Source organism: Cavia porcellus, unplaced genomic scaffold (genome assembly GCF_034190915.1).
Source record: "Cavia porcellus strain 051 isolate PalLab524CR breed Dunkin Hartley unplaced genomic scaffold, mCavPor4.1 scaffold_16, whole genome shotgun sequence".
NCBI lineage: Eukaryota > Metazoa > Chordata > Mammalia > Rodentia > Caviidae > Cavia > Cavia porcellus.
The window spans coordinates 30,087,005-30,112,851 of record NW_026947499.1 but is presented as its reverse complement, the minus strand read 5'-3'; the positions used below and the strand labels follow the sequence as shown (position 1 = coordinate 30,112,851).

At 47.4% G+C, this 25,847-nt stretch overlaps 1 protein-coding gene across 8 annotated transcripts in view; it reads left to right on the top strand.

Annotated features, from left to right (window-relative positions):
• Positions 1–25,847, top strand: part of Gnb1l (G protein subunit beta 1 like) — a 71,915-nt gene that overhangs the window by 40,365 nt on the left and 5,703 nt on the right. For 6 of the 8 annotated variants that reach the window (XM_063226110.1, XM_005007312.4, XM_063226109.1 and 3 more), the window contains 4 exons: positions 390–515; positions 8,401–8,563; positions 12,355–12,453; positions 16,337–16,552. In XM_063226110.1, coding sequence (XP_063082180.1) covers positions 390–515; positions 8,401–8,563; positions 12,355–12,453; positions 16,337–16,552 — 604 coding nt within the window. Of the gene's footprint in view, positions 1–389; positions 516–8,400; positions 8,564–12,354; positions 12,454–16,336; positions 16,553–17,370; positions 17,442–25,847 lie in introns of all 8 variants that reach the window. The other 2 variants (XM_063226113.1, XM_063226114.1) reach the window with 2 other exon arrangements.

Genomic DNA, 25,847 nt, shown 5'->3' with positions numbered 1-25,847 from the left:
CCAAGAACTCATTTGAGATTCTAGCATAGAGCTTCAAGCCACCAGTCCCTTCTATTTTCTGTCCTTTCAGGATAGACCCCCATAGAGAGGCAGGGACATATGCTCCTTTGTTCTGTGTAGCCTACATTCAAGTAGCAGGGCTCTCCTTCTCCTCTGGAGCAGGAGAGTTCCCTACACAGGCCTCTGAGGGCCTTCCCACCCACTTTCTCTGGAAGCAGCCAGTTTTATCCTTAATTTGTAATTAGACCTGTTGGCTATTAACCAAAACTTCCAGGGGTCAAATGCCCACATTTGCCAGGTGTCTGGTGTCTGGGTGGGTCCCAGCTTGCTCTGAGTGTGCACCTCACTCTGTTTCCTGCTCCTAACCTGTGATGGACTCCTCTCAACAGGTCTCAGAATGGTCTTATTCATATCTGGAGTCTCCAGACGCGGAGAGCAGTTGCCACCCTGGATGGCCATGGGGGCCAGAGTGTAACTTGGCTTCAGATGCTTCCCCAAAGTCCCCAGCTCCTCAGGTATGTCACAGCAGCACTAAAGCAGCCACTTTGTGGCCTCCTGTGGGAACCAATGGCACCCCAACACAGACCCTTCTGGCTCCACCTGTTTGCTAGGGTGAAACGGAACACTTCAAAGTTCAATTGAAAAAGAAGGAGAGGGGTTGGGGAGAGCCAAGTCAGCTTGGCTACAGCATGTGGAAGATACTAGGCCAGCCCCTTGTGCTTGGGGAGGCTGGCAGAGCCAACATCTGTTGGCTTTACCATCTTCACTGGGGCCTTTGTTTGCTCCAAGGCAGGACTGGGAGGTGACCCCTCAGGAGACTGGAGTGCTGGGGCTAGTGACATCTGGAGTGACCTCTACCAGCCCAGGTGTGACATAGCAGGGAGGGTCAGGCTTCATGAAGGGCACCTGGTTTGGCTTTGAGGTGGGCAGAAGTGACAGCACCATGGGTTAAGGAAGTGGAAGAGGGATAGGCTCAGTGACCAAGTGCCTGGGGGAACCAAGTGGGCACACAGGCCATAGACTTAGAGCTGGAACCCTGGCCATGTGTCCCTTACCAGATTGTAACTGCCCAGTTGACTCTTATAGTGGTTTGCTTCAGCCTCTGAGTGGATGCAATGAAGGGGCTGACTCCCTCCTGTGGTCCCTGCAGCGTCTCCTGTGTTTCTGCCCATCTAGGCTTCTTCCTCTAAGGCACTGGGCCCATGTCTATAAGATTGTGTGTGTGTGTGTGTGTGTGTGTGTTTTCTATACCCTACAAATCAATGGTGCATCTTGTGGCCTACACCCATCGAAGTGCTCACTAGTCCAGCCTCTGTTTATTGTAACAGTGGGTTTCTAGTGCCCTTGGCTTTTCCCAAGGCACTGTGTCCAGGTGCTGACTGTTGGTAACCCACCCCTTAACTACTGAGAAGAGACTGCTAAAAGGTATAAGAAAAGGCCCTTCCCACAGGCTGTGCTTCAGTTGGGGCAGGGATTGTCACTCCCGGTGAGGCTACATAGATTGTGGCCATAGAGAGGCTAGCATGGGAGTATCATGAGGGGCCATGAAGGTTTTATCCTTGAAAGACTCAAGGCTTTACAGTCTGCAGCAGTCCTGAGGCAGGGGCATCCCTTGGTAGTTTCTGGACCTGTTCTGGCATCATCACCGTGCTCTTCTGTAGATGACAGACCTAAGGATACCAGATGGGCAAAGAAGAAGCCAGAAGAGGCTAATGGGTGAGAGGCTGCTCTGCTTTCCATGGGGAGAGGGAAGGACAGAGTGTGGCGTGGATGGGGAGGGTGTGCAAGGAGCCAGTAACAGGTCTTCTTCTAGGGCCACCTTGCCAGAGCAAGCCATTGTCTTCAGTCACAGGGTTGTCTGCCCCATTTGGGAACTGCTGTTGCCAACTCAGAAACTAAATCAAAGTGCTACTTCCCTGAGCAGCCTTTTCTCCCACAGATTCCTGATGCTTCCCTCCTGGGACTTGGCATCCTTCATGTTTAGAGCATTATTGTGACACGCCTGTCCTCCTCCTCAAGACTCAGTGCCCAGGACACTTGGGTGCTGTGGAGTCTAGTCTGTGGAGGACAGGATTATCTGGCCTTTGATAGCCTGTCAAGCACTTTCGTACTACTCATGTTTGCCACCACTCAGAAGATGACTGTCAGGGCTGAGGGACCAGAGTTGTCAAGGAGGACATTGGCTCTGGCCCTGGGTGTTTTTGGAACCCTCCCCAAACCTTGCCTCCTTCTCAGCTCAGATGCCTCTGTGTGCTTTTGGCGTTTTCTTCATTGTCAGAGTAGACATCATTTCTAAATATCCCACTAAACCAATTGCACTGAGGTTGCCATTAGTAAATGTTCCCCAGGTTTTCAGATGAGAGGTAGGCCTTTAGGAGCTTCCTGCTCCTTCAGGGCCCAGGCACCTGGGTGGCCTTGAGCAGTCCTCCAGGTTGCACAATGCCAGACCTGGTGTAGGAGGCACACTAAGAGGGCAGCCTGGGGCAAGCATTTTGTGGTGCCTTGTGTCCCAGCCAGGATGGTGCTACAGACGCCCTCTTCAATAGGCTCAGCTCTGGGTCTGAAGGCTGCAAGTGGAGACTGCAGGTGTGGATTGCCCAGGTGCATTTACATTGCACTAGAGACCATACCCTGCAAGGCTACCTCGCCAGTGCTCAGCTGTGTTTGAAAGCCACATCTCTCTAAGTGGCCCTTGAAGTAGGCCATGTACTTTCAAGTGTGGGGAAGGATGGACTTGAGCTCCACCTACATCTGTGCCATAACAGCCTCTTTGGCAGAATATTTCTTTTACCTTTTTCATTGTGAAAAATAACATACTGGCACTTAGTAGAAAAGTGCAAGAAGGAGTGTACAGATAGTTGCATTGTGATAGAGGCAGCACCTGAGTAACCATTTCTTGGTCAAGAAGGGCAGCAGTCCCAGCCCCCTAAGTTCCCCAGCTCCACCTGCCACTCTCACAAGTGCTATCTACCCTCCACAGAGGTAGACGGTAGTTCCATACCTTGTTTGTTCTTCCTTTACTGTCTTAATATTTGTCTCAGAAAAGCACAATCTGTTTTTTTTCCTTGAGAAAACTGGAACTATAAAAAAGAATGCCTTGGGGCTGGGGATTTAGCTCAGCGGCATAAGCGCCTGCCTTGCAAGCAGGCAGTCGTGGGTTCGATCCCTGGTACCGATAAAAAAACGAAAAAGACAAAAAAAAAAAAAAAAAAAAAAAAAAAAAAAAAAAAAAGAATGCCTTTTACTTCTGATTTTGTCTTATCCTAATCTCTGCAAGATCTTTGTGGTATGTGTAGCTACAGCTAATTGTTTCCTATGTGGTATCCAATATATGTATCTGCTCACCCATTGGTGATCAAGTTGCCCATTTGGGGTTGTTATGAACAAAACTGTCAGGAGGAGTCATCTGAGTCTTCTTGTGCCTGGGATACACATGCATACTTACTTGCAGCTTAGGCCCCTGAACCCAGAGCTGTGATGTTTGGGCCATACACAGCACATGTGTATGCTGGACTTACCAACAGACACCCATCTGTGCCTCCTAAAGCAGGTGTGCCACTCCCTTAAATCCCCCCTGTACATGGGCCCTTTTAAATGTGCTTTGATTTGAGTTGTTTTCTAACCCTGATGGACCCTTTTCTTGTGTTTTTCAGTCACTTAGATAAACTCTGTCTTAAATACTGCTCCATCTCTGTGTGAAGAGTGTTAAGACATGTAAAAAGGGAGAAGGTGATGCAGGGTGGCATCCAGGAGTGCCTAGGCTGGGGTCATTTGAATATTAGGATAATATCATAACAGCAGAATATCTCTTGCCACAGGATCATAGAACCCTTGCCAGACAAGGGCAAACGTGTTTTGCAGTGGACAGCTCAGCAGGAACCATATTGACCTGGTGGTAGATTGTATTATGTGCCCCTTATTTTGATGGCCAAGGAGGTTGCAGCATCCTCCTCATGGCCTCCCTCCAGAAACGTGGCCTGGGTCTCATCACCAGGCAGTGTCCCCTAGGGAACAAGAGCATGCTGGTGCCATGAGGGGTAGAAGGCTGATGGCTGATGAAGTCCAGCAGCAAGTGCAGTATGCTCCCCATGTGGATCTCAGCAGGCCACTGCAAGACACTGAGAGAGGCTGTGTGTCACTGAGGTTAGGGGTGTTAGTGATGAGGTAGTGTCCTTATGTGAGGAGGGGCACAGGTGTGAGTATATGGGACCCAAGAGGGACTGAGAGGCAGCTTTAGGAAAGTAGGTCATCATGGAGGTCTTGTGGACATCTCCAAGCTATCCTCGTGACTGTCTGTGGGTACAAAATAAAAAGTTACAGTCATCTCTTGTTTTATTTTGTTTGGCTTTTTGAGACAGGATTTTGCTATGTAGTTCAGGTGAGCTTTATACTCACTATGTAGCCTGGTCTTGAACTTACCACAGTCCTCCTGCTTCAACCTCTTGAGTGCTGTGATTATAGCTAGTTTTCTGGATAGTTGTGGTTATCTCTTGGTACCCAAAGGGTTCTGAGACCCACTAAAAATAGCAGAACCCATGGACATTCAAGTCTATTTTATAAAATGGTATATTTCCATAGAACATATGCAGATCATCTTTAGATTGCTAATAATACCTCATGCAGTGTAAATGCTACATAGGTGATAATAATGTATTGTTTGAGGAAAGATGACAAAAAGGCTGTATATGGTCAGTCCTGATGCAGTATTTTTTTTCCCCAAATATTTCCAGTTGTCAATTGATTCCACAGTTAGAGTTCATGGGTACAGAGGGCTGACTGTCCTTGACAAGAAGCTAGTTGTTTATTCCCTGCCCAGTGAACGTCAGTACTGCTAGGCATGAGCATGATGCTTGGCTGCCTTCCCTACCTACCCTAGTCCTCCCTTGTGCCAAGGACACCCTCCTGTTGTCCCTGATGCCAGGGTTCCATCCTGGGCCCTGCTGTCCTGCAGTCTCATGCAGGCCATGTAAATCTGAGTCCGCCAAATATCCAGGCGTATTTAAACATCAGCTTGGCAAATTCTCTGGAAACCAAGTAAAGATTGATATGTATCTGCTCCGGGCCAGCCCCAGGAAGACTGCCCTCCATGAGCCAGGCTCTCCAAGGCATGGCTGCCTCATATGACATGGCCACCTGTAGAATGTTTGTGCATGGTAGTAGCTCAGAGCAGTTTTGTGCAAATTGTTTTCCTACCAACATCTCTTCTGTTTTAGGGTTTGCTGAGTTGTCCTGGCTCCTTAGTCTCCTCTATTCTGAGATCATTTCTCTGTTCCTTGGTTTGTGTAACCTCAACATTTTTGAGGAGTACTGCTCAGACGTTTTGCAGAAAGTCCCTCAGCTTGATGTTCTATCAGGCTTAAAAGAGTGCTATGGGTTTGGGGAGGAAACCCACAGAAGTTAATGTTCTCATCCCAGGACAATCCAGGGTACCAGGAATGCGTGATGTCCCCTGGGCTTGTTGCAGCTGAGGTTGACTTGATCATTTGGGTCAGGAGATGTCTTCTGGGGTCCACCATCAAGATCCAAAGGTTGTGGGGGTAGGGGTGTGAGTATTATGTCAGTGCTCAAAAAATTTAGAATTTTGGAGCATTTCAGATTTCATGTTTCTAAATTCGGAATGCTCAACTGATAGACTCTGTGCAGCTGTTGTAAAATCTGAAAAACTGAAATCCAAAACACTTCTGGACTCAAGCATTTTGAATAAGAGATCCTCAACCTGTGTTGCTTCCTAGAGTCCTGAGCAGCAGGTTTTGCCCGCACTGAGGAGGAGAATTGTTGCATCTCCTGAAGGCAGGAGATCCATGAACATGTGGGCCGGTGGTGTTGGAACCAGCACCATTAACTAAGGATATTTAGAGGGAGACAATTTGTGCCTGCATAAATACCATGTCTCTCCTTAAAGTTAGCATTTACCACTGGGTTCTGGCTGCAGGTTCCTACTGAGGTGTTTTCATGGGAACTTGCTTTGGTAGCAGGGCTCTCTGTTTCCCTCATTTCGCCTTACTTTCCTTTTATTAGAATTCTACTTTAATTGAAACCTAGGAACCTGTGAGGAAAGCTTTTCTTGCTTGTTTATTTATATGTTTACTCATGAAAATAGGATTCTTTGGGACTCATTTCATTCTTTGGGTTAAAATTTTAATGCTACCAGTGTTTATCACTCAGATTTTTCTAACTTTGAGGCCTCTATCTTTTTGATGTGCCACTATCTTTTACTTTATTTTTTTAAAGTATTTCTATTTTTTTCTGTTGCTACATGAAAGATACTTAAAAGTCACCTTGGTTTCTTCCCTCATCCTAGCCTACAGTCATTATTTCTTTAGAAATAAAGTGGCTCCTATATTTGGAGAATGGGATTAGTGACCCCTGGATGCTAGAATTGTGCTTCTAGGTGCATTGGGTGGGCAATGCTGGGAGACACCTAGGTACACGATGCCCACACCACTGTGCATATCTACATTCATCTCTGTCTGTCTCTGTGTGTGTGACATACACTCTTGCTGGCCTCTGGTTTCTGATAATGACCCCAACAGACCCATTTGATCTCTAGCTCTCTGTGAGGAAGAAGTACAGTTCTCACTATTGACCGCTGTTACATGTCTGCTCCACCCTAGTGGAGCTGTGCAGTGTTCAGAACTGCCGCTTCTCCTACTGTGAGAAACTAAATCAGCTGTGGGGGCATATGTCTGTCATTCCTGCACTCTGGGAGGCTGAAGGAGGAACATCACAAGTTTGAGCCCAACCTGGGCAATTTAGTGAGGCCATATCTCAAAATTAAGAAAGAGGAAAAGAGAGAGAGAAAGAAAGAGAGGAGAGAAAAAGAAAGACAGGAAGAAAGAGAAAAGGAAGGGAACGGAAGAGAACGGAAGGAAAGGAAAGGAAAACAAAGGGAAGGGGAGGGGAGGGAAAGAAAGGAGGGGTGGGGTTGTAGCTCCAGTACAAAGGTTGTGGGTTTAATCTCCAGTACCACCAAAATAAATAAATAAAGAAGAGGAGGAAAAAGAAAGAAAACCACTTAGCACTTGGGCCACTGTATTTCTGCAGTTACATTTCTTTTTAACCTTAAAGCATCTGACAGCCAGAACATTCCCTGGACCCTTCAGGTCAGCTTCCCCTCCTACTCCACAGGGCAGTGGGTCATCCACTTTGTCAGTGTTTGGTCCTTCCAGGGCTCCCAGCATCTTCCTCAGTTGACGCTTTCTGCCACTCACACAGTGAAGTGCACTCTGTGTGGTGTGGTTCTGTGGGTCTTGCAGATACAGAGTCCTGAAGTTGCTTCCCCAGGACAACAGTCTGTTGCTTTGCTGGGCCCAGAGCTGCCATTGTGGGAAGTTTTCTCCATAGTTCTCTACCTGTTTCGTGCCTTTTCTAGAATGTCACAGGAGTGCAGAGCCTTTCAGATCTGGTTTTTTTCACTCAACAGATCATTTCTGAGCTTCCTCTAGGCTGTTGCATGGATCAACAGTTGGCTCCTTTCTGTTGCTGGTGATATTCCATGGTGTGGACAGGCTGTTTTCCTGTTGGAGGATGGCAAGGTTATTTCCTGTTTGGGTGATAATAGGTAGAGCTGTTCTAAGCATTCTTGTATGGTTTTATTTTTTTAATTTTTTAAATTTTTTAAGTCTTTTGGTGGGAGGGGACTAGGAATTGAACTCAGAACTTTGTGCTTGTTAGACCAGTGCTGAGCTAAATCCGCAGCCCTCTTGTATGGGTTTTTTAAATGTAGGTTTAAAATTTTCTTCAAGGGCCGGAGATTTGGCTCAGTGGCATAAGTATCTTCCTGGCAAGTGCAAGGTTGTGAGTTCTATCCCCAGGACCAGAGGAAGGAAGGAAAGAAAGAAAGAGAGAGACAGAGAGACAGACAGAGAGACAGACAGAGAGACAGAGAGAGAGAGAGAGAGAGAGAGAGAGAGAGAGAGAGAGAATTTACTTCAGAAAAGACCTGAATGAGACTGCATGAATTTTTTTTTTGGTACCAGAAATCAAACTGATGACGTCACCCTTGCCAGGCAGGTGCTTATGACACTGAGCTAAATCCCAAGCCTCAACTGCAGGATTTTTAAATTTAACTCACAGAGAGAAGAAAGAAAGGTGGGAGGGTGGTCAGTGCATCATTGGGATAGGAAGCAGTAGGAGGGATTTGGGAGGTTGGTCAGGGGACTGAGCACCCTTGTCTTCAGTCCACTGTGAGTCCTGGCACTGGTGAGGCTCAGGTATAAGTTCCAGATGAAAAAGCCCTGCTCAGCTAAGGCTCCCAGCCTGGAGTGATCAGTACTCACCATAGCTGCTCTCTAGGAATGTGACCACCTTCACCCTTAAGGAGCTGAGGGCCCAATACTTGTCTGGGATGGTATGTATGTGCTCATTGGGTCTCAGAGCCTTTTCCTTTTGCTTTGTCAGTCAGGGTCGGGACCTGCGACTGTGCCTGTGGGACCTGGCAGAGGGCCGAAATGCTGTTGTGGACTCTGTGTGCCTGGAGAGTGTGGGCTTCTGTAGGAGCTCTGTTCTTGGTGTTGGTCAGGCACGCTGGATGCTTGCAGTGCCAGGGAAGGGCATTGACGAGGTGAGACCAGCACTCCTGATGCCTTTTGTTCTGAGAGTCACTAGATACTGGCTTTCTCTTAAACAGAAGTGTTTGTCCTGCATGCCTGGTAAAGAGGCATACCCGGCTGCCAATTGGGCTCTGAAAGCTGCTGTGTGTAGGCACAGGGCTGTAGCTCTGATGTCCTTAGGCTGCTGCACAGCTGGCTTTGCCTTGGCCTGATTGTCTGTGAAGCAGGCTAAGATGAGCCATCCTTCTAGGGCAGTGGTTAGAGTCAGAAGGGGCCAAGGGGAGGTGCTCTTGCCTTGGAGGCCTTGGAACCCAGTGGAATCCCAGAGCAGCCAGGGATAGCTGAGTGTACAGGCCTAAAGCCACCAAGGGTGGTTGGAGGAGAGATCACTGAGTTCCTCTGGGTACTTAGACAAGGCAGGAGGAACCCTTGAGTAACTGGCAAGAGAAAGGAGATGAGAAACCAAGGCCCTGGTAAATTAGAGTGCAAGGTACTATAGTGGCAGTCATATAGCCTGGGGAGCAGAAGAGCAGAGGAGTGTGTGAGGAGAGGACTCTTAGGAGGCAGGGAGATCACTGTTCAGGCACAGGAGAGTGATAGGAGATATTAATGATACGTGGCTGGTCAGGTTGCAGAGTCCATACCTTAGGGACAAAGGAAAAATAATCTATGAAGGAAGGGGTGCCCAGGATATAAGGAAAGGAGGGACATGGGAAGCCAGGGCATAGGACAGCATAAGGGGTTGGGGGTGATAAGACCACAGGCCCAGCTTCTTGGCAGAATGGAAAAGGATCTAACAGTGGTGATTGTCAGGCTTGGTAAGTGCACAGGACCATTGCTGCAGGGGCAGGAGCTCCTGGGAAGGGGCTCTTGTCCACCCCCTTGTAGGCTCATAGTCCTTTGTGGCCAGTGGTGCTAGGCAGGGAAGCTCCCACCAGTGCTGGCAGATCAGCCTAAACACTTGGTTAGGCTTGGCCCCCACTCAAGAAGACATTTTTGTCTTCTAGCAGAGCCGGTTCATAAATAATGAGATAGAAACAGGCATTTATTTGTTCATGATTACATTTAAATCACCAATTAGGAGCTACATACACTTTCCTTGCCAATTTGCCAAAAACCTGTTAAAGGTTTTATTAATGTGAGAAGGAGGGGCATGCTCCTTCCTGGATGGCGGGAGCAGGCGGTGCCAGCTTCTCCCCAGCTGCAGACCCATGCATGCCATTCTGAGTTTGAGAGAGTTCATTCCCAAGGGCGGTGTGGCTAGCCATCCTCTATGTGTTCTCATCTCAGCCAGGCCCAGGCCACTGGTTGGTGCATGGTTAGCCTGCTACTTCCCTCGCTGGAGGCCATCCCCTGCATGGTTTTAGCCGGCTTCCTGTCCCCCAGTTCTCCCAGTACAGGCAGTATTGGTATTTTTCAGGAACAGGCGTCTAGGAACCTTGCATGTCCTGGGAATATGGTTGTTTTCCACATTCTCACCTGGAATATGCCTGGACTGAGCCCTGGAAAAGCATTGCTGGCCTACGCCCAAACAATGCCTGGGGAGCATATACCTGCCCTGCTTGGCCGTCTGGGTGGCCACACTTGCCCAAACCTAACCTTTTCCTTCTGGAAACAAAACTCACAGTTGGGTGCCAGATGGAAAGCACCTACTGTCTATAGGCTTTGACTACAGCAAGACCAGGAGCTCTTCCTCTGATAGCACAAAGCCTGGATCAGGATGCTTGGACCAGGTGGTTGTGTCCAGGACCTGTGCTCTGTATTTTCTTGCATGAAGTATCTAAGTCAAAAAAGTGCTATTCCCATATTCCCTCCTGTCCTTTCCTGCTTACGCCCTCAGGGATTCCTGTCCCCCATTTTGGCCCCCTGCCCTCAAGTTCCTCAGCAGTGCTACCTGAGGGGTCTTCTTGAGCCCACAGGTCAGAAAGCTCTCTGTTATGAACTGTGGGCTATGCAAAGTATGTGTCCTATAATTTCTAACTTCCCCCAGATACTCCAGGAACATGTGTGTACTGAGGGCTTCTTCCGCTTGCAGCATTTGGATCTTAACTCAATCCTTGCCTGGTGCCCACTCCTCCAAGCTGTGCTTTGTACCTATAGCTCTTCACACAGTGACAGTGGCTGATTCCACAAGAAAAAACTTGGCAATAGAGTCCATATTATCCCACAGAAAGTAGAGAAGGGTTCAGAGCCCTACCTCTGGCTCCTCCTGGTCCATCGTTGCTCTGGCATCATCTTAGATCTCCTGGCTTTTGGCAGAGTGCTTTCATCAGGGTCCCCACATGGCTTAGCTTTGGATGTATGCACACATGTGTGTTTGTGTGCGTGTGTGCAAGACTTACCTTTTGTAGCAGATGGAACAGAGCTATGAGCTGCCTCTGGTATACAGCAGGGGCAGAGGCCTAGTTCTCCAAAGCTGAGCCATTACGGGGACCCTGGTAAGAACACTGCCCAGAGAGTACCACAACCTGGCCCATCTTTCAGAGGTGGACATGTTAACAGGACTCTAGTTGAAGGACCAGGCTGCATGTTCAACTCTCTGCTGTCTGGAGGCTGCCTAGGCATAATCCTCCAGCATGCATATGGCACACGTAGAACTCAGACCTAGGTGCCCAGGCACATTTTCCTATGTAACATAGTAAGGGCAGTGCAGCTCTCACCTGCCCAGCCACTGGCCCTTCAGACATTGTCTGCTACCTTAGCCCAAGAGGCCAGTCCAGCTAGTGTGAGTCCTATCCAGTTGACATCCCAGCCTCCGTGGACCACAGGATCCTCATGGATATCCAGGGGATGTTCTCTGTTGGCTAGTCTGCCAGTCAAGTTTGGCTGCACATTGATATTCTTGACACATTATTGGTAGGGGAGTTTTGGGCCAACATCCCGTACCCTAGTTCACAGAGTCATGACACAGGGCACAGACATACTTGGCTAACAATAGAACCACTCAACACCACAAACACAAGGCAGGGGAGCATTTAACTGTCCAGTGGCATGTGGGAGCACCCTGTTCCTCTGAGCTTGCAGGAGGGGATGCCCTGTCCTGACTAGGTGGTTGAGGGAACCCAAGCACTTAGGGCCACAGGACTGCTAAGGGTCCAGTTCCTGTCTTTGGTTTCTAGTGATGCAGTCTACTTCTTACAGCCTTGGCCATCCCCTAGGGATGGTGCTGGGCAGAGTCTATCCTGGATGGTCAGTAGATTGGCAGCCTATTCAAGTTGATAGGAATGCCTTTGAGGCCTGGATATATGGGCCACAAGGCCCAGGTGCAGAAGAGCCCAGCACTCAGGCAGCCGGGATATGCAGGATAGCAGTCAGGGCCTGGAAATCCAGAATCTGCCTTTGGCACCCACATCTTGCTCATTTCTTAGGCTTTTGGTGGTTTTAGGTGCTATTGTGCATTTGATACTCCCAAGGTTGCATAGCATAATTCCTGTATCAGGTAAAACCTTCATCAAGAAAGGTGGCAAGCAGAGAAGGGAGAATGACCCAGCTAAATTAGGACTGGCTGAGCCAGGCCTCGTCTACCCTGATGGCAAAATCAAGAGACGTCAAAAGCAGCCACCAGTCTGTGACAGGCCAGTCACTCAGGAATGATGTGAATATTTGTTGTGCAACGGCTCTGCAGCACCCAAGCCCATGAGCCTGTAAAGCCTAATTAGGAGAGTCGGCTCCCAGGTCCTACAGGGAGGGGAGCAGACAGAAACTTGCTGCAACCTTGGCTAATCGCTTTAAAAGTCTCTTGTTTGTATAGCACAAACTTAACTTGGCATCAGCCCAAATCAACTTGTTTTCTTACTGTCAGGTTCAGATTCTGGAGATGCCATCCAAGACGTCAGTGTGCACCCTGAAGCCGGAGGCAGATGCCAAGCCAGGCATGCCTATGTGCCTGGGGCTGTGGCAGGTAAGGCGAGCATACGCCAGCCCCGCCCTGCAACCACGCCTGCCAGCTGTGAGTCAGGCTCCATTCAGGGTTTGATTTGTTGTCAAATCAATGGGGATTTGGAGAACATGTCGCAGGCCACTTTCTATGGCCTCAGTATCCTCTGCCAAACCTGTGCTTCCTCTGGTAGCTACTGCTACTTTGAAAAGCCTCCTGTAAATCCTCAGCTCCTTCCTCTGGGATGCCTCCTGCTGGTGGCATTGAAGAGGAGACAGTCAGGTCAGCCCTTCTTCTGTCTGCCTGGATCTCAGACTGCCAAGGCCAGAAGGGAAAACGCTGACTAACCTTGGCAAGCCCACTCCGCCCTTGCCATGCTTGGGATTAATTTGGTTACCTCTTTACCTCTTAGAAGTAGGAGTGGGTTTAACACAATGACTTTCCCTGAAGCCATTTCCTACTTTTTCTGTTATGCTTTCATGTTAGAGAAGGTCAGGAGCACTTCAGAGCTGGCAGCCAAAACTGGGCACAAGTGGGAGTGACAGTCTGGGATCTGGGAGGGATCCTCCCAGCCTTTCTCAAGGTGAGGCATGCTCCCATCACACGCCCAACACAGCTGGCTCAGCTGTGAGGTTTCTTCTCCTGGGGTCATCCATGCCTAGGGCTGCAAAGCATATGGTTTAGGGTATTAGTCTCCAAAGAATCCCAGAAGCCTCAGCCTTAAGCCTCTTCACTGGTGCAGAAACAATGGTGTAAAAGTCATCGAGCAGCGCCCTCTCAGGAGCAATTGGTGATCCCTGGGCCATCTTTCTGGTTCTGTTCAGTGCTGAGAGCTGCACTTTGCTGGACTGTGGTCAGGAGGAAGTCCCTCTGAATTCTTCTTAAGCACTAGACAAAGTTAGGAGATACCTGCACGCCCCTTTCTGAGACTCACATAGGTACTATGCTTCTGTCTGTCCATGTGAGAAGATTGATGGCCTTTCCATTTGGCCCCTCCTCTGCAGTTTCTTGATTGAGAAGGTTCAGATTGGAATTCGGAATTTCCAATAAGCTGATCCTAGGTCACTATCTCTGCTACTCAGCCACAGAGAGAAGCCCCAGGGAGTTTGAGGTGGTGGAGACTTTGGAGAGACTCACCCTAAAATAGCAAAACTCCTGGAGCCAGCAGATTTTTAGTTATGCCTCAGGGATGGCAGCAGAGCCTGGGTCACTGTCTTCCATGTGTCCAGACAGGCAGACAGGGCTCCCTGAGGGCGCATGGGTGTGTTCCTGGGAAGAGAAGGTCTCCCCATCCCACCTCCCAACCAACCCCTGCAGAAGTGCCCCAGGCAGTAACTATAGTGCTCTCAGTTCCTGGGGCTGGAGCTCCCCACTGCTCCCACTCCTGTTCTGCTCCCTGGGAAATGTGGGATGTTGCATAATCATGTAAAAGTTCCAGCAGAAAAATGTTTAGAAAGGGATGTACAAACTTGTTAAGGTAATTAAGGTAGTTGACAGAAGGACAAATCACAGTTTTGTTGGTAATATGGATGCAACATGAAGCCTTAAGAAAAGCCCACATTAACTTCCTTTTTTCTCCCCAAGCCTGTAGGTCTAGGTTATAAACTTAATCTGACTGTGGCAAAATGACCAGACTTGACGTTTTTTTCTGTAACACGTAGTCTATTCTTATTTCCCAACTCAAAGCAACCAATCTGTATTATTAGAATAATTACTGCATAAAAGATTAGGATGTAATCAGCCCTGAGGCAGCATCACTGGCAACAATTCTCAGAGCAGCCCCCAGTGTTACCCTCAATGTTGAGGTACAAAGAGTTGGCTGCTCCCCATGGGAACCCTGATACTGCATACCAAGGGACAGGAGGAGCTGCAGAGTGAGTCTTTGTTTCCAAGTCTCAGTTGAGGGAGAGGGGAGGAGCCAGAGAAAGCAGATCAGCGTAACTTCAGAGCCTCATGCCTACAGAGGTCAGGCAGCATGTGTAAGCACTGTCTGACCTATGGAATCTATCACTGGGAAGCTCCAGGTACAGCAGAGGGCGAGGTGGCTGAAACTAGAGGACAAGCATGGAGACTCCAGCTATCCCATGAAACATGACAGATGGACAGTCACACATAGCCCCTGAATTAGCTGTGATGCTCAGAATTTAGAGCCCACAGTTTAAAGCAGAGACTGACCAGAACCAGTGTCAGTGATGAAAGGAGTCCCTAGAGACCTCATCTCAGCAAACATGGAGGAAAGAGTCCCATGGGGAAGACAAAGGGAAGGCTCAGCCAAGGTTACTGGAATTGGCACTGGGTGCTACCAGAGCACAGTGCCCCAAGGGAGTGACTCTCATGGTCCCAGGTGAATTCTTTGAAATTAGCCTCTGGGGCAGGGTCTAGCAGGTGGCCATATCTTGGCTGGTAGCAGAGGCACACATATTTCTGATTAGACTTCAAAGGTTCCAGGCTTCTCCCACCTGGCTTCTTTGGATACCACCAGGGCTGCTTGCTCAGAGTGACCTACTTGGAAAGGTGTGCCTACCCATGAGGTGCTGCCATGCAGATGGCCCAACTGTTTAATGAGCCCTACATCTATCTATGGGAGAGGTGTGGCATAACATACACGAATCACCTCCGAGCAAGTACTCTGAAAATGTCAGCATGGGACTCTTTCCTGTGATTGAAGCATAGGAACAGTACAGCTGCACAGCCAGGCCTTCTGCAGGGTGGAGGCAGGGCTAGCTTGGAGCACTGGTACACTTGGAAACTCAGGGCAGTCCAGTCCTGCATATCAGGGTCACAGTCAAAAGGTACAGCTTGGGCTCCACCTGGAAGATAACTCCAGGTGATGTCTGAGCAGAATCACTAAAGAGGATGCACAGCAGCAGCCTTATGCCTCCTTCCAGGAGCCTCCCTCTCCTGTTGTGTGTTTGAGAACTTGAAGTCCTATCAGGACATAATCAGCTTACAAGTCATTTCTGGTGGCTTTCTCTCTTCCAGCTCTGGCCTTGACAGGTTTGCTTGCCTGTGTGCAAGTCCAGTGCTGTGTGCTTCTCACTTCTGGTGGCATCCTCCAGCCCAAACGTGGTTCTCCCAGCTGACATCAAACAATCCCCAGCCTCAGCCTCTCTCTCTTGACCCTGAGGACTCTGCCATTTGAAGATATTGACCACTGGTTAAATATGCACCCTGGACCTCTTGACTAAACCAGGTTTCCTTGCTCAGCCACATGAAGTTTCTCTTAGGCCTCTGCTTAGTGCCAGAACTGATGGCTGTGTCCCCCAGGGTGACTTGGAATCCTGCAGCGCTCCTCTTCTGTAGTTGTTTCAGAGGCTAAATAAACGAGGCGTCCGCCCAGGGCACAGAGCCCTCTGACCCTCACCCTCATTCATCATGATAGCAAGGGCTGCTAGAGTTCCACGAACACCATGCTTCCAGGGGTGGGGGCTTCCGCAGCCACGTTGACAAAGCACACAAAGTTCATTTTTCACAGAAATGGAGCTTGTGATTTTCCTGGCTGGGGGTTCTAAACAGGTGACCAGTCCCAGCAAGGCGTGGCCTCAAATCTGTGGCAGGAAAAATGGGTCCCTGACAGCCCCTGAGGCCTTGGTAGGTGCCCAGTGCCTCCCCTTTCAGGCATAAACCAGTGCAGGCAGGAGTCAGGGTCTTAGGGCTGGGGTGCCCCCTGGGTGTACAACAATGATCTTGCCAGACCCATGGCACTGGTGTTAGACACCAAAGAGCCTCCTGGGAGGTGGGAAGGTACTGGGGTATAGAGTCTCAGGACTGTTAGCACCATGAAAAGCTTAGGAAATTGCTCCCTGACTGTGCTGTCCCAGCTTTGCTTCTTTCCAGAGCCCTGTTTTGCTAAAACTCACTGGAGGCCAGACCCTTCTGGGAGCTGACATTGTGCTGTTCCCCACAGGCAGAATCGAGTCCCCGCCCTTTCCTTCTAGCTGGCTATGAGAATGGATCGGTGGCCCTGTGGGATGTCTGGGAGCGGAAGGTGTGCAGCCATGTCTCCTGCCACGAGGAGCCCGTCATGGGCCTTGACTTCGACTCTCAGAAGGCACGGGGCGTCTCTGGCTCCGCAGGGAAGGCACTGGCTGTCTGGAGCCTGGATGGGCAGCAGGCCCTGCAGGTCAGTGTGCTGGGCCCCGAGCCTCATTTATCCTGCTCTGCACTAACAGTCTGATAGGCTGAAACAATATTTAGGCATGAAGAGGAGCTGCCGCAGATCCCTGGCTAATTAATCACTTGGAGGCGGTGCAGGCAGGCCTGTCCAAGACTGTCGCAGGAGGAAGGGGGTGTGGGTGTAGGCCAGCCTTTCACATGGTTTGGGTTTCTCCCAGACCTCAGGTTAACAGCCATCACGTCTTGTCCATCTAGAGAAAGGCACGTAGAGTACAGGCAGACCCAAACCACTTTGTGAAAACCCAGAGGAATTTGGCCAGTAAGGAACTGATTAATCAAAAACAAAAACAAAACAAAACAAAACCTACAGAAAGCTCCATGGAGCCATGGCCCCCAGTGGTGGTCTGCAAGTTGGGGCCCTAGATGGCTGTTGCTCACTGCCAGCAAGAAAATGTGTGGGAGGGGCATGAGGCTTGGGGTTGAATGAGACTTGCTGGAGATCTTCCCGTGATGTCTTGTGGACTGTCCCAGCTGGTGTGGCTTGAGGATGGCCTGGTATCTACTCTGGATCTTCGAGCACAGGACCCAGCACAGGGCGGCCCAACCTGCATGGTTTGTTCCATATGGTTCCGGAGAGCACAGCTCTTCAGGGTCCTGCCCAGCAGAGCCCCGTGAGGAGAGGGGATGGGAATGTGGGATCCAAGGCAAGCAGGGCATGTGTTCACACCTCGTGGGTACTACTTTATGCTTGGAGGACAAACCTGTGCAACACAGTGAACTCAGAATAAATCCGTCCCCTCTGTCTGTCCATCTTTCCATCTTCAGTGTTCTGGAGAGGCCAGTGAAGGCCCTGGCATCAAGGGCAGAGTTTCTCATGCGTCCACCTAGAAGAAGAGGTATCTAAGGCCTGAGAATGGTGGGCTGGGATGGTGAGTGGGTCAGAAAGCCATAATGCTGATGGTCATTTTTAGAATTGGAGGCTGAGTCACTCAGGGTACTGAGCCTGCATATTCTGAGTTCCCACTCGATATGTATGGGAATCTCTTCCTCACATCCCTCCCTCCTGCCCCAGTAGTTGTCCCACTGTGAACTGACACTCATTGGCCTGACTTTGCAAAGAACTGAAGCTCTGGCAGCTTCTCCAAGTACTCTGTAGCTCCCGTCTAAGCTCCCTGCACCCCAGGTCCCAGAAGAAGCCATCCTGCCTCTTTTCAGCCTCTCCTGGAGTGTTTGGGAAACAGCTGCTAGAACTTAAGATTTAAATTTATGGGGCATGTTCCAGTCCAGAGATGAACTTTTACTCTACTAATGAATTGAAAAGTTAAAGCAGAAGGGGGAAACAGAAATAAATGAATTGAAAAGTTAAAGCAGAAGGGAAGGCAGGAATTCTAGCCTGGAAATGGGGTGATGGTGGACGCTGGGTAGGTCCTGGCTCAGCCAAATACATCAAAGGAGAAAGAGAGGTCCTTTCAACCCCCACTGAGCACTGTATTGCTGGGAGGTGGTCTCCTGGGGAAACAGAGAACAATCCTGGGGGGAGGGTGAAGGCTTCCCTCTCTTCTCTCTGTTTCTTTCTCTGTCTCTTTCTTTCTCATCTTGCCTCTCTTGGTATAGTGCTAGGAATTTAACCTAGGATCTTTGTACTGAGCTATACCCCCAGCCCTTTTTTGTTTTGAGAGTCTCACTAAGTGACTCAGTTGCCCAGGCTGAGCTCAAAATTATGATCTTCTTGCCTCAGCCTTCTAAAGTGCTGGGACTGCAGTTGTGTGCCACCAGCCTGGCAAAGGCATCAAAGTCACATCCATTGCTACCTGAGAAGTCCTGGAGATTTCAGATTCAGTAAATTGCAGGCCTCTGAGAGGAAGCATCCAGAGTGCTTTGCTGTCTGAAGGTCCTTGACAATTGACACCTGGGCGCAGGTGAGATAGCCTTGAGCCCTTGGTATCTACAAGCATCCTTACCCATGCCACAACACTGCAGTATGTCTGCCTCTCTTGGCCCAAGAGTCATATAGGCACAGATGTGCCTTGTTTGTGTCTTCTTGCTAAAACTTCTGTTGAGCCCAAATCAGTCTCTCCAAGCAGGCACTGAGAGCTGAGATGTGGATGAGGTTCCCTGCAGCAGAGCGTGGGTAATCAGAACCAGATGGTGGCCGTGCCGTGCATTCCTGGCACCTGAGGTCATGTGCTGTAAGAGCCACTGGTGGCCAGAGATCCTTCTTGGAGGGTCCTAGCCCTGACCACGGCTCAGCAAGGGGCCATAGCAGTAACCAGGAGGCTACCAGCTCAGGACAGTGCCCAGGAGGTACCTTGGAGGTACCTGCTGACACCATACTTGCCTGTTTTACTTAGGTGGCTTTGCAGCTAGCTGTCAGATTTGGGCCTCGGCTGTCGTCAGATACAGGTGGTACACAGGCCTTGTTCCTTCCTCTTCCACTTGGGACAGGGCCCACAGCCTTGAAGCAGGGACTGATTTATAACCAGTAGTATTTTTAGGTCTTTAAGTAATAATGAGCCCCCCCCCCAACCCTGTCAGCCCTGAGTTGGAAGCAAACCTGCCGTGCTCTCCACTCATTGTGCTCAGTCAGCATCCCAGCTGCACCAGAGCGATGGCCTATGCCTTGGGTTAAATAGTAGCAATAAAGCTATCAGGCCAGGAACTACTGACCTGAGCCCTTTGCACACCTAGGGTGACCATGTCTACTGTAATAAGAGACAAGCATTGCCTCAGGATTTAGGCACAATCCAGCCTGCTGTTCATGTCACAGGACTGTGAGTCTTCTTAGGGCCTGATGTTTGTCCAGGTCCCTATGCAGGCTTCCAGTGTCTCCCTTCTTGCCTGGGAGAAACCTGGTGCTCCTGCTGGGCTGTCTCTGTCTTGATGCCCTCACCCATTTTCAAGAGTGGCTACAGTAGGTATGGAATCACTCCTTTTCCCACCAATTAAGGGTTAACACATCCAAACCCCTGAGCAGCAGCTGGATATCTTAGCCCATTGCAGGTACAGATACTGCATGGAGTGTGTGAGAAAAGTGGTATGGACTGCTCTCTCCCTGGTACCCACCTCCTACCTGTGAAGACCAAAGTGCAGGACTCCAGTGAACTCTTCCCCTGACCCTTGGCGCTTTTAAAGCAGCTCTCTCTCTTGGAAGCATCATAGGTAGGATGTTCTTATGAAGAGGGAATAGCAAGGATTTTGGGACAGAGCCCTGAGTAGATTCCAGTGAGGACCACTGTTTGGCCCCCAAGGGATTCCTTCTCTGCCATTGTCCCACGGCAGCATTCACCGGAGAGAAAAGGATGATTGATGTCAAGCAGCCTACTGATCTGCTTCCTAGCCACAGGTTGTGTCTGAACTAGCAGTGTAGCAGTTTCTAGGAGTCATGGAAGGGGCCCCTGAATCACACAAATGCCTACACACCAGCACTATAGCATCACAGGAATGCTCCAAGGCCAGCCTGTGCATATTGAGCAGAGAGGAGGTACGGAGGGGAAAGGGTATGGCCTAGTAACTGTGTACTTTGCACGCTGAGGGCCCCTTGGCCTTGTGGTCACAGAGTTCAGAGCTGTGTATTCTGCAGCATGTCTACCAGTTTATCTGTAAGTACAGGCAGGAAGCACAGGAGAGCTCAGAACCAGGACTCTGCCCAATAAAAACAAAGTAGGTGGGCCAAGCAGACACTAGGAGAAGAGTAGGGCCATGAGAGATGATCAGGGATAGTGGGCTGGGTGTGTTGGCAGGTTCTTGAATTGGAGCTGGACACTGGAGTGGTAGCTGGAAAGGCAGATTAGGCTGGTAGGGGTCCTTGGTAGGGATCTGGAGTGGGCATTGAGGTGGGGTGGGGGGCTACAAGGAAGCTGCAGGAGAGATAGCTGAGCTGAGGATCATGCTGGTCAGAACAGAACCTGACGTGTGACATCCCAGCCTGCACTGGGCTGACAGGGAGGCTAAGTTTGCTGCAGATTATGGGAAGGTTTTTATCAGGCCCATTCCACTTATCAGCAGATGGAGGAAAAGTCTGGATTGTGGATGAGCACTGAATTTAACAAATGCTTTTACTGCATCTCTCAGACTCGTGACTTTTTCATGCTATTAATTTAGTGAATTGTACTGTTCAGTATTTTTTCTTTAATGTCAAAACAACCAAATAAAGCCAGCACAATGGTACATGCTTATAGTACCAGCTGTTTGGAAGGCTGAGACTGGAGGATATCTGAGCCCAAAAATTCAAGATTAGCCAGGGAAACATAACAAGATCCTATCAAAAAGGGAAAAAAAGAAGTCCTGCTAGGTGACATGGTACACACCTGTTATCCCAACACCCTGAGAGGCTGAGGCAAGAGAATTGCAAGCTTGAGCTCAACCTGGGCAAGTGAGACCTTGTCTCAAAATAAAAGTAAAGGAACTGAGGTATCTCAGTGTGAAGATCTTCAGTTCAATCCACAGTACCACAAAACCATAAAACTGCTGGCTCAGTCAGAGCAGTTCAGGGCTGTGGCCTGATCAGCACCAGCCCCTTTCTGCTGCTTGGCTTTGCTGTTGGTATGATCAAGAGACCCAGAATTAGGAAGTCAACATCCTCTTCTCTCCCAATTGCTGGATAAGTCTGGGCGGGTGTTTTGTTTTGCAGTGCTGGCAATCAAACTCAGGACCTCATACATGCTAGGATAGTGTTCTAATGTTGAACCATATGCCCCAACCAGTAATCTGCTTCTTTTTTGTTATTGTTTTTGTTTAAGACTGAGTTTTGCTCTGTGTTCCAGAATGGCCTCCAAGCCTCCTGCCTCAGCCTCCTGAGCACGGAGTTTGCAGTCATGTGCCACCGTGCCTACCTAGGAACCTGCTTTTTGAGTAGTCATTAGTCTGCTTTTTCCACTACAGGCAGGAATTTTCTTTGAGGAGAAGGTTCATTTTTCTTGGTGGACTTACTTAAGTTTCTTGATTTTAGCAGAAGCTACGTTTTTCTAAGAATTTACAAGCTAAAATATTTATAAGAGATTTTCTTAAAGATTATTTTGTAGCTGTTTGTGATGAGTGTGCAAATGTCTGTCAATTCATAGTAGTGTCTCTTTTTGTTACTGATCTGTCTTCCTTTGCTGATCCTTGAAGGTCTGTATTTTTCTGATCCATCATTTCTGTTTTTGTGTTCTTCCTTCCTCCAGCGTTTTCTGTATTCACCAGGTCACTCTGACTTGCACTGCACATGTTAACTGTTGGCTCCCAGCTGTCCTATGCCTGTGTCCTACCAGGTAGCTTCTAGCTGGGTCCCCACACTGCAAGATGTCATTGTCTTCATCACCCCTCACTTCTAAGGGCATCCTGTTTTTGTCTGTTTTTTGGCTGCTGAACTGATTAGAGTGTTTTGAGGATTCCATATGTTTGGGAACCACCCCTGCCCTCATTATCTTTTAATTTTTAAATTCTAACCTAATTACATTGTGGTCAGAAAGCAAGGTCTGAATGATATCAGTTCTTTGAAATGTAGGGGCCCAACCAGTTAGCATAAGTATTCCACATGTGCCTGAAAAGAAAGTTCTGGGTGTTTTTGGACACAAAACTGCACAAGTAGACCCTGGGTCAGGCATATCTTCCTGGCATGCAGTAGCCAGAGCCTTGAAGGTGCAGATAAATGTGCTGTGTCAGTTGGTTACCTGTGTCAGGCCATGTTTTATTTAGTTACCATTCCCTTTTCCAAGCTTTAGTTGTTTTAGTCATCTTCCTTTCATCTCCCTGGCCCTTCATATGTAGATGTATCATAAAGCTGGATCTCCCACTCATGATTACATTTTGTACCACAAACATTGCCTAGGAACTCTTACATTTGAGGCCATCCTTTAGCTTCTCTCAGTGAGATCTTTTGGTGGTCTTGGGGTATGCAAATGTGTGTCAAGAAGATAGTGTGGAGTCCACATTTCTGGATTCTGTCTCTTGGACTGTGAGGATGTCAGCTCCCACCATAAGCATCACCTCTGCTGTGGATCTGCCCTGTAGATTTCAACATATGTCTTTGTTTTAATTCAATGCCAAGTATTTTCTCTCTTGTGATTTCTTCTTTGATCCATGGGCTCCGTAGAAGTATTAGTTAATTTTCAAATATTTGTTGCTTTTGTAGATTTTTTTAATCTCATTTAATTCTGTTGTCAGAGAATGTTCCTTGTACAAGTTCAGCATTTAGAAATTTATGGAGGCTGGTGTTTGGCCTAACCACATGTCTTGAGGAACAGACCACATGTACTTGGAAAGGCCAGGTGTTCTGCAGTTGTTGGGTGGAGTCTTCTATCAGCATGATTTGAGTCACTATGGGCAGTCTGTAGTTCAAGTCTTCAGTATCTTAACCAATTTCTTTTTGTTTTGTTTTCTGCCAGCTAGAAGGGAGGAAGGGTTCTTAAAATCTCTATGACCATCAGCACACCTGTTCTTCCTTTAGTTCTGCCCATTTTGCTTATGGTCTTTGAAGCTCTGACACCGGCTACGTAAGTACTTCAGATGGCTGCCTCCTCCTGGCAAATGAGCCGATGAGCTTTTCTCATTAGGAAATCTCTAATCTCTCTGTGTGTCTGTCTCTGTCTCTGTGTGTGTGTGGTGTTGGGGGTTGATGCCAAGGTCTTGTATATGTTAGGCAACCATTGTGCTGAAACACCCCTTATTTTTTGTTTTCTGTTTTGAATTCACTTGGTCTGAGTAGAGGCATCAACTGTCTTAGGTTTTTCCTTTGCATGGTACATCTTTTCCTGTGCTTCTATTTTCAACATCTTCTACTTTATATCTTAAAAGCATCTTTTGTAGACAACGTGTATTTGTATCTTACTTTTTGATCCTTTCTGACATTTTATTTGGAGCATGTAACCTGTTTGTATTTAATGTAGTTAATGATAGCTGGGGATTTAGCTCAGTTGCATAAGCACCTGCCTTGCAAGTGTGTGGTCATGAGTTTGATCCCTGGTACCAATAAAAAAAAAAAAAAGAAAAAGACCAAAAAAAAATTTGATGTATTTAATGTAGTTAATGATAAATGTGGGACTGGGGCTGGGGATTTAGCTCAGCAGCATAAGCGCCTGCCTGGCAAGTGCGAGGTTGGGGTTGTGAGTTCAATTCCTGACACCAAAAAAGTAAATAAATAAATAAATCTGAAATTAAGTCTGCTACCTTCGTATTTGCTTTCCATGTGTTACCTCTGTTTTTTTGACCCTTTTGTGTGCTTTCCCTGCCTTCTCTTGTATGAATCAGATATAGTTGTATGTCAGATAATGATGGGATATATTCTGAGAAATGTGTCTTCTCATGTTTTCATTCTTGTTTCAACACCATAGAGCAGCGATGGTGAACTTTTAGGGCTTTCAGTTACGACAAACAGCCCACTGAGGCACATGCGCCACAGGTTCACCACCATTGCCAGAGTATATTCATACCGACCTCAATCGTACACGCTACCTGTATCTATAACCTAGGCTGCGTGGCACATATCATCATATATATTGTTCATCATTGACGAAAGCATTGTTAATGCAGTGCATGACTTTCATTTCTATACTTGACTTCTTAGCTATACCTTTTGTTACCTTTCGAATGTTGCTTATAGATTAACAGTTGCAAAAGTAATAACTGTTTACTGGTACCATTCCATGTATCTAGCCTCCCTATCCATTATGCTACTATTGCTGTACATTTTACTTTTGTACACATCAGAAACTGCCTTGCAATATTAATTTTGCTTTAAATCATTTGTTGTCTTTTTTTAAAACTTACAAAATTATTTTTAAAGCAGTTTTGTTTTGTGGTACTAGATACTGAACCCAGGCCTTCACATTGAACTATTTCCCAGCTAACCCCTTGCTTTTAGACAAGAGTCAGCTCAGTGTTGCCAAGGCTGGACTTTGTGATCCTCCTGCTTCAGCCTCCCAGAGTGCTAGATTTCAGAGGTGTGTCACCATGCCTGGCTAAAACACAGTATTTTACGTTTATTCACCTACTTTCTGTTTCTGGCACTCTGTTGTGATCCAAATTCTTTCTGGAATTAAATCTCTAGCTATTAGACTATCCTTTAGCATCTTTTATAGTGTTGTTATACTGGTATAGTGGGAGGGGAGCAACACTAGCTTTTCTTTATTCAGAAATATATTTATTTCTCCTTCTGTTTTATTTACTTAATTTTTTGGTGCTGGAGATTGAACCCCAGGTTTCAAGAATGCTAAGCATGTGTTGTGCCACTGAGCTTCACCTCCAGTTCCTCTCCTTCCTTTTTTTAAGGCCCCTGGCTATAGAATTTAAGGATAATTTTTGTTTTATTTTTCTTCATGCACTTTAAAGATGTTCTGTTGTTTCAATGAGAACTTGTGATAACTTATCATTGTTCCCAAGTACACAGTATACCTGATTCCATGGCTGTGCCCAAGATTCTCTCTTTATCTGTGGTCTTCAGCAGTTTGCCATGTTTGTTCCTAGATTTATTTTTTTTCTTAACCTCATTGAGTTTTTGCCGAGCTTTCTTGATCCTTAAAGTTGGGGAGTTTTTCATTATTTCTTCTAATATTGCTTCCTTGACCATTTTCACTTTTGCTACTTCCTATGGCTTCAGTAGGATAGATAGGTCCCTAAAGCTTTGTTTACTGATTTTCCTTCAATCTTTTTTTCTCTCTTCTTCAGTTTAGGTAATCTCTATTGATTTGTCTTCTAGTTCACCAATGTTTAAAAAAAATTCCCCATCAGCTATTAAACCTGTCCTATAAATATTTTATTTCTATTATTGAGATTTTTAGTTCTTTAATTTGTATTTCTTCCTGGACATGGTGGCACATGCTTGTAATCCCAATCTGAAAGGCTGAGGCAGGAGGATCACAAGTTAAGAGTCCAGCCTGGGAAATTTAATAACTCAGTGAGACCCTGTCTTTTTAAAAAAAAAAAAAAAGGAAGAAGGAAAGAAAAGAAAAAGAGTTGTGGATATAGCTTTGTGTAAATAGTAAATAATCTGGGTTCAATTTCCAGTACTGAAAATATTTTTTCTATTTCTCTGCACATTCATCCAGATAAATTGTTTCATAATTATTTGAGTGCATTTTCCTTTAGTTTTAACAAGCAAATAGCTTCTTTCAAGTTTTAGCCTGGTATATTCAACATCTATGCCATTTTGAGGTCAGTTTCTATTAAGTAGTTGGCTCCCCCCAACCTGCCACCTATGGATCATATATTTCTACTTCTTTGCATGTCTAGTAATTTTTTGTTTGTACGCTAGATAGTATAAATAATTTATAATGGAAACTCTGAGGTCTGTTATCTTGTGCTAAACAGTGGTTGCTTTTTTTTGA